The sequence below is a fragment of the Poecilia latipinna genome, unplaced genomic scaffold, assembly GCF_001443285.1.
Source record: "Poecilia latipinna isolate Pla-1442-1.1 unplaced genomic scaffold, P_latipinna-1.0 Scaffold64, whole genome shotgun sequence".
NCBI lineage: Eukaryota > Metazoa > Chordata > Actinopteri > Cyprinodontiformes > Poeciliidae > Poecilia > Poecilia latipinna.
In genome coordinates this window covers 116,876-125,085 of record NW_015112680.1, presented here as the reverse complement: position 1 = coordinate 125,085, position 8,210 = coordinate 116,876, and the positions used below count along the sequence as shown (strand labels likewise).

The 8,210-nt window shown below is 42.9% G+C and overlaps 1 protein-coding gene across 3 annotated transcripts in view; it reads right to left on the bottom strand.

Annotated features, from left to right (window-relative positions):
• tnni3k (TNNI3 interacting kinase) overlaps window positions 1-8,191 on the bottom strand; it is a 19,397-nt gene extending 11,206 nt beyond the window's left edge. For all 3 annotated transcript variants that reach the window (XM_015058597.1, XM_015058604.1, XM_015058613.1), the window contains exons 1-20: window positions 7,938-8,191; window positions 7,590-7,698; window positions 7,351-7,436; window positions 7,015-7,112; window positions 6,717-6,827; window positions 5,864-5,962; window positions 5,634-5,772; window positions 5,282-5,426; window positions 5,092-5,196; window positions 4,915-5,009; window positions 4,685-4,834; window positions 4,364-4,447; window positions 4,218-4,274; window positions 3,398-3,490; window positions 3,250-3,307; window positions 2,944-3,138; window positions 1,456-1,560; window positions 1,312-1,364; window positions 826-878; window positions 231-363 (exon numbers count right to left, since the gene is read on the bottom strand). In XM_015058597.1, coding sequence (XP_014914083.1) covers window positions 231-363; window positions 826-878; window positions 1,312-1,364; window positions 1,456-1,560; window positions 2,944-3,138; window positions 3,250-3,307; window positions 3,398-3,490; window positions 4,218-4,274; window positions 4,364-4,447; window positions 4,685-4,834; window positions 4,915-5,009; window positions 5,092-5,196; window positions 5,282-5,426; window positions 5,634-5,772; window positions 5,864-5,962; window positions 6,717-6,827; window positions 7,015-7,112; window positions 7,351-7,436; window positions 7,590-7,698; window positions 7,938-7,977 — 2,008 coding nt within the window. In that variant the 5' untranslated portion in view covers window positions 7,978-8,191. The remainder of the gene's footprint in view (window positions 1-230; window positions 364-825; window positions 879-1,311; window positions 1,365-1,455; window positions 1,561-2,943; window positions 3,139-3,249; window positions 3,308-3,397; window positions 3,491-4,217; window positions 4,275-4,363; window positions 4,448-4,684; window positions 4,835-4,914; window positions 5,010-5,091; window positions 5,197-5,281; window positions 5,427-5,633; window positions 5,773-5,863; window positions 5,963-6,716; window positions 6,828-7,014; window positions 7,113-7,350; window positions 7,437-7,589; window positions 7,699-7,937) is intronic.
• Between the last annotated feature and the right edge of the window lie 19 nt (window positions 8,192-8,210).

Below are 8,210 nucleotides of genomic sequence, written 5' to 3'. Positions count from 1 at the left end.
TTTTCCCCCCCCTTTTAAAAATTGGTTTTTTTTTTTTGGGGGGGGGGGGTTTCTTTATCAGGGCTTTCAGCGATAGTGGAGGGTGTTGTATACACTTTTTAAAATACAAACTACCCTTTTTTTTAAATCAGAGTTTAGAACTCAGATCCTAAAACTACTTCACATAAAAACTATGCAACAAAAATGCATTTTCCTAAAGTTACGATATTGCTTAGAGGATGGAAAATTACCTGGTTTCAGGTGTGCAAAAGGGATTTCTCCAGTGAGCAGCTCCCACAGACAGAGGGCATAGCTGAACATGTCTGCCTTCACCGAGTAGCGGGTGCACTGGGTGAACACTTCAGGAGCCATCCACCGCAGGTTCTGCACACCCAGAGGACAGCGGGTAGAGCGATTCTTTAATCTCGTTTTGCAGCGTAGAGAAGAATATGGATGATGTGTTTTAAAACATCAAGTCAGGTCAAACGCATGCATCCGCACAGGTGAAATATGGGTCAATTACTGTGATAAACACAGAGTCCTAGTGAGGGCAAGTAGTTGGAGACAACAGGCGGCTCCCCAGAGACGCAACACACTTAACATCAAACTGCAGGCAAAGCACTCTGTAGCACTGAGTCAGCACATCCAGACAAATTCTGCATGATGGCACTTTTCTTTTTTAGCTGCCGGGTAATTGATGGCAGGTGCCAGCAGAATCTCTGGCTTGGGCTTCCACAAAATACACAGCACAGAGTTTTATTTCCGCTCAAAGTGGATAGTTCTGTAGGAGAGCTATCTGGCAGGAGGGGAAGGAGAATTGGGATGAAAGGAGCAAATACCACTGACCCCTGGCTGCTTGGTCAGGTTATCTTCATCGACCGATTGTAAAAATCTTGATTCTGTAAAGGAGGAGACAGACGTTCAGAGGCAAAGCAAAGATCAATAACTCTGTTGTTCACACAAATCGGTATGATGTAAGTAGCTCTTTTTGTTATTTTTCTCGTAATACAAACGTATTTTTGGAAAGAGATTCATGTTACGCGGTGTAAAATATGTTTTCTTTCATTATTTATTAGACAAAGAAAAAGTTAAAACAGACAAGACGACGGTAAAAGAAAACTAGGTACACCCATCATAGTTAGGTGGGGAAGTATCAGATGCTGCTGTTCAGGTGCACTAGTTAACCAGTCAAGAGGATGTTCTCTGCTGTTTTATTTGGTCATTCATCCACCTTTCTGACATCCACTGGGGATGTCCTAAATGGAAGATCTAAAACATCCATCCTGGATCCATTCATCTTTCTTTTGAAATTCAAAGAGAAGACAATCTGACCTCCGAAATCAGCCACCACCGCATGTCCATCCTCATAGAGCAGGATATTGTGACTGAAAGGAAGACATGCCATTCGTAACGTCAGCAGCCATTTTAGGACCAAAAATGGCATCCCGCCACACGTGTCATTGGTGCGACACCAACCTGTTGAGGTCCCGGTGGATGATGGGCTGAGTGAGGTTGTGCAGGTACTCCATGCCCTTGGCCACGTCGATGGCAATGATGAGCTTGGACTGCAGGTCGATGAGCCTGTCCATTGACACATCATTAAAGCAGCAACCACTTAGTGCCGGATCAATGGCCTCTGCCAATCACACACAGCACTTTACACAGATCAATAGGACAGTCTATAAAGACAGCACCTGGCCACACAGTTAGCGGAACACTTCATCTGGATCAATGATGAACCCGGCTAAGGGGCAGAGTTTGGTGGACTGATACGAACAAAAGGCTGATAATGTGACCCGAACCTGTCACCCGCATTGTACAAACATGTGCTTTATCCTGCAACACCAAATAATTACCGCCTGCAGTTTGACCTCTATTTACATCAAAATTACCGCCTGGTAAACACTGATCTTTTACAAAATATAGATAAATTGGATTTATGACATCAAGTTAACACGCTGAGCTTCTCCACGACTTCCATTTAGTTGGAAAAGATACATTTGTTTGTGTCAACACACAAATTGATTTACGAATCAATGCAACATAATAGAACTGCTCCAGTTCACTTCTTACTCTGAAGTGTCCTTACTGGTCCAGTATATAAAACGCAGTTTGCATCTAGTAACATGGAGATGGTTGCACAGAAAGAATAGAGACGTGATGATTGCTTGTACCAACACGACTGTAAAACAGAAGAATGCCCCGACACATTGTCCTTAAATGACAGGACTCTGAATTGTGCTGAAAGTCTGAGGTGAACAGGGAGAAAAGGAGTGGAGAGAGTACAGCACCCTGCGGTGCTCCTGTACAGCTGGTTAGACACGCAGTCCTTCAGTCTCACAAACTGTGATCTGTTGGTCAGGTATTCATTGATCCAGGTGGTTGTCGAGGCCTCCACCTGCGGCGTTTCTGATGTAATAAACCCGACTGAATTGCTTTGAATGAACTGTAGAAATCAAAGAAAGTGTTTTCCTCAAAGCACTTTGACAGATCTGTTTTTTAGTATTTCAGGTTGTTTTCCATCTATCATTCTATGACAAATGAGGGCAACCTTATAAATGGGAACTGAAGGTATGCTAATCAACAAGGAATCATATTTAAATACCTTCTGTTTCTTTATGAAAATAGCTGAATATTATTAGAGGTCAGTTCTTCATAGGCGTTCTTATTCTGTGAACATTTGTGAAGTACAACTCATCGCTTAATTAACTTTTATTTATGATTTCGATTGATCACCATTTAAAGTATTTGCATCTTCCTCTGAAGTTTTTGCAGCTTGTATTTCTTTTTCATGCAGTTTTACTTTACTGTCAAGATGTAGCATTCCTTCAGGTTGTGACTATTTGTAGTTGTTTTACTGACCATGTTGACAAGGAATACTAATTAGTGGTTTTGTCAAATGCCAGATTATAAATCGGCGCACTGTGATATATGTTTGTGTATTGATGACGTGCATGTCCTCACCTCTTCTGCTCATGCAGCAGGGAGAACAACGAGCCTCCGGAGACGTACTGGGTAACGATGGCGAACTGACTGGGGTCGTCCAGGCACGCCCCCACAAACTGGATGATACAGGGGTGATTGAGGCGACAGAGGATGGAAACCTCTCTGCAGAACATGTCCACGTCAGACTTTGAGCAGTACGTGTTGGCTCTGTACCTGTTAAAAACAACACCAAAATGAAGAAGAAGAAGAAGAAGAAATCAAACTACTCCTCACTGTCTGCTGGATACTAAGTCCCTTCTCCTGTCTGCGTGGGACGAAAAATACCGTTTTATGGCGACAATTTTGTTTCTGCATTTGCCTCTGTAGACTCTCCCAAAGGAGCCTGCGGATGTAACGCATATGCTCATCAATAGCATTATCAGATTTTCGAGCACATTAGCCGTCAGGAAAAACAAAGACGAATGGACCTTACCCGATCCGATAATTTCATTAAACTCCAGCTCAGACAGCTGAAGGTGGAAATGAGACGGAAGGCTGGCCCGGAGCACGAGCACTTCAGCTTTTTCTGGAAGAACAATAAAAAGAAAAAAAAAAGACTCATTCACTCTAGTTGGAAGAAAATGATTTATTTAAATTATCTGTCCCAGTTACAGGCTACCTAAAAACCTGCCAATGATTTAGGATTTATTTAAACAAAATCTTATACCAAATAATCTTAGATTGCATTTTATCCTCATGGTTACAGCTCAGAAAGCCTGTTATCTGTCAATGTAAATATTAATAGATGTTAAAAGCTTAACCTTAGCGGAACTATTACAATTACTAATTTGACTATAATTTTAAGCAGTAAACAACCAGAGATTGCTCTCTAATGCAGTAAAATAGGCAAAAGAGCCCTGCGGACAATAGTGAAGGGAGCTGGAAATTTCATTGGCTTATTCCAAACACCTGTTCAGGAGACACTGCTCTTTATACGCTGTGTCATATTTGCTGTTATTACACATGCTGCTTTAGTTAATTTTTTAATCTGAGTGCTTTTTTAAAAATCTAATTTTACTCTGGTGTGTTAACTTGTCCCATAGAAACACAGTCTCATTTTGTTGTAAACCTTTTCTTTTAAGTGGGATTGACAACAGCGAATTTTACCCAGTATGATAATTCACAAGAAGCCTGTCTCATGCGTGTGTGTGTGTGTGTGTGTCTTAGCATCTGAGCCCATTCCCTTGGCAACAGACACGGTGTGTGCAGCCCTCTGAGATGACAGGGTGATGTGCTTCGTTCCAGCTCACTACCTTTAGTCATGCTTTTGATTTTTCCAAGCGGAGATGGCACTGAAACATAGGAGCCGTCTGGAAGAAAAATGTACAAAATCAGGCTTTTTTTGGGAGATTATTTTAGGATTGTATTACAGCTGACAATTAACAGGGTTAATTCTCACCCCCTCCTGGCTGGGAGTATTCATTACAAGGGGAATCATCTGGACGTTTGTAGTGTTTGAGTAAGGTGACGATGGCATCGTGACCTGGCAAACACAAAGAGAAGACCATCACTGGCTTTTAGTTGATCTTTATAGACATTTTGCAGAAAGGGTCCTAGAAATGTTTTCATATTGCCTTGAACTGTTTCATATTCTTCCACTTTATGTTGATGTGCCTTAATGGGATTTAATGAGACAGACAAACCCAACCAGTCAAGGAAAAAAAAAATTCTAAAAGCTGAAGCACCATGAATTCTTTTTAAAGCTTTTACAAACACACACCTTTTTCGTAAGCCCACATCAGGCAAGTCTGCTCGTCTTTCTCCCCGCTGGACCTGCTGGGATCACAGGCCACGAGGTTCATGTCGGCCCCGTTGTCCAGCAGAAACTGCACCAGGCGGATGTGGCCATGGAAGCAGGCGCTGTGGAGAGCTAAATGTGTGGATGTGAGTTTGGATTTTGTTGCTGAGGTAAAGAGAGTCACATCAGTTTGAATGCAACAGAGAGATCACCTGTGTGGCCGTCTCTGCCCTGGTGGTTGATGCTCATGGCGTTCTGGCCCAGCAGGAATTTGACCATCTCCAGGTCTTTGCCGTAAGTGCATGCGCTGCATTATAAGGCAGAAATTTATTACCACCTCACAGCTTGCTCAGCGGGCGATACATGAACCAGCTCTGCACCGTCTGTACCTGTGAAGTGGCGTCTCACTGAATATGTTCTCCTTTAAGAAGCTTTCCGTACCAGAAAGCTGTATCATCTCCTTCACCGCACTAAATTTGCCATTGTAGCAAGCCCTGGTTAAACACATTCACACAAAGAAATCGAGTCGACGACAGCAAACTGTTGCAAGACTCAGATCTGTGGAGCGTTTTCATTTACAGGTGCAGAGGCGTGTCCCCGTAGATGTTGACGGAATGAGGCTGAACTTCGCCGCTCCCTTCGAGGAGAAAATGAACGATCTCATGGTGACCAAAGCGGGCGCAGAAGTGGAGAGGGACGTGTTCTTCGTTGTCTCGGGCATTCACTGGTTAACAGACAGCAAGCAGTGGGAGAAGCTCAACAACTGTCGCTTGCTTGAGCATGTTGCAAATGAGCCCCAAGTGATTTGCTGAAGGATGAAATATGCTGGTCCAAACTGATTTTGCTGCACAGCACAGCTAAAAAAAAATAAATAAATGACTCTGACTTCTGGTGCTTAATTTGCAGATCAGTTTGGATTCTTTGGTCTCACCGTTAGCCTTGCTACCGTCTCCCACCAGCAGGTTTATGATGCCGAGAAAGCCCTTGGCTGCCGCCAGGTGCAGCGGCCGGTCCCCCACCTCACCGCCGGCGTCCACATCTGCCCCGAACTTTAGCAGTAGCTTTGCAACCTGGAGAGAAGGCAGAGTTCATACGGGGAAATCAGGAGAGCAAAAATATTTGTTTCAGTTCATGTTCTGCAAAGAAATGCGAGACGAAAACCTGCTCGTGACCATAGTAGGAGGCGATGTGTAGCGGAGTGAAAAACACAGCATCCTGAACGTTGACGAAAGCTCCATGCTGGAGGAGGATGTCAGCAGCCTAAACGAGAACATCAAAATAAGTTCATTCATACAGATATAAGGCAAATGGAGTTTACCAAGTTCTTCTAATGTCAAAACAAACCATGAACCAGAGCAGGTTTTGCAAAATGCATTTAGTTTAGTAAAGTTTTCAGTAGATTGTGTGTTATTTAATTGATAAGGGAGGCTTTTCTGAGCTGCTACTACAAGGGGATGCAATTTACATTTCTAACAGACTTAACATTGTGGAAGCCCAAAGAAAGTAACTGTGTTTGCAAAGACATTTAAAACCCATTGACACTGCTTTTACCTTTTCCACTCTCTCCTCCATTCTCTGAAAACCTAATGGCTGACTTTATTAGCAGTAAATGATGGGACTAGGAACAAATTCAACAACTCTTCTTAAGGCTTTTGTTTTTTAAAAAAAATAATATTTTATAGAATATTGAAAAATTCAAGATGTACAAATACTTTTGAAATTCCCTATCTCAATATTATGAAATACTGTAGCTAAGTCAATAAAATTAGATAGTGAAGTCATAATTATGAGATAGTATCTTAGTATGATGAGACACAAGTTAGTTTTTTTTTTTTTTTTTCCCCACATTAGAGTGGCTGAAAAGGACTTCCATAGGGTTAGAGATATGCTGATACGAGTCTGTCTTTCTTCCAGCTTGCAGAATTGTGTTACTGGCTTCAGAGAACGCAACAAACTATGACACCTGAGTTATAACGGAGAGGGATAGATGTAGGATAGTGACTCTTCGTCTCACCTCATGATGCCCAGCCAGTGTAGCAACATGCAGAGCAGTGAGGGCCCCGTATCCCACCTGCTGCACGTCTGATCCCCCGTGCAGGAGTTCAGTCACCAGCTCCGCATTGTCCTGCAGCACAGAAAACACACCAAGAACTAGCACATGTCTTGTGCTCCTAAGGTTATCGTCAAATATATCCACTTTGAAGCAGCTGCCACATCTTTTTTTTAAGCACTTAAGCTCCACCATGTGGTAAGCCTTTAAAAAAAAGTTTTCAAATTCATAAACATAAGACAGAGGGCACAAGTTGCCTCACCTTGTAAGCAGCCAGGTGGAGGGCAGTGAAGCCATTCCTGGTGAGTCTAGAAGGACGCAGGCCTTTGAGCATCAGGGTACGCGTGTGAGCTTTATTTCCTGGGTACACGGGAAACTAATTAATCGATACTTTAGTCAATAAAATCTCACAGAACGGAGTAAAGAAATTTAATCAACCCTTCTCCGCGCTTCATTTCTCCACCTGTCTTTAATTTTTGCTGCAGACAACAGAACGGTCGACTGCACACAATAAGGTCAATGGGCGCCACAGTAATCCTGCCATCCACTGTCACATTTTGCAGAGGCGTTATTAATAGACTCCAGCAGGCATGCATACCTCCACACACGCAGCAGAGATGCAGCAGCGACAGCCCCTTCTCCGTTCGGTAGTTCACGTTCACCTTCTGGAAAGCCTCGTCGGAGCTGCGTCGCAGACAACCACAGTCCCAAAATCATAACTCAACAGAGCGCGAAGCGGGACTGACATCCAACAAAGTTGCAGTTTTTTTTGTTTTTTTTTTTTTTTTTTCAGATTCACTTTTATTTTTGTGTGAAAGGATGGGGATGTTGAGTCACCTGAAAGCAAGGTGGAGGTCTGCCAGAGCGCTTTCTGGAAGCTGGAAGTCGTCGTCCAGCTTCTCGATGATCACAGAGTACGACTCGCCCACTTTCTTCTTCCACTCATCTTCACAGCACATTTGTCACAAACACGATCATCTTTTCACGTCACTTTCGTAACACAGGTGAAGCGACGTGCTTACAACTTTAAATAAGAGATTGTGCCAACAGTGGAACACACGTAAAAGGCTTCTGCAGCTCCTCTGTGTTTCTCCGGTAAACAGTGAGATGAGAGCTCAGAATAAAACACAAGCGGAGCAAGTCCTGTACATCCAAAGATTACATTTTTTATAAAAAAGGCCTTACCTGTGCATGTCTGAGATGGTCTGGATTTGTAGTTTCCCATTGAACTGGCCTTTTCTTAAAAGTGCCGTGTAGTTTTTTTTTTTCTTTTCTTTTTTTGTGAACTACAGTGAGAGAAGAACACAATCTCACACTCTGGCACAATTGCCCCGGTCCAGATAAAGACTGATCATAGCTGAGAGCTAAAAATAAACACTTCTGAGAGGAAGGCCTCACAACTATGACAACCGATCTCCCTTCACTCTGTTCGTCTATGGACTGTATTTAACAAAGCAT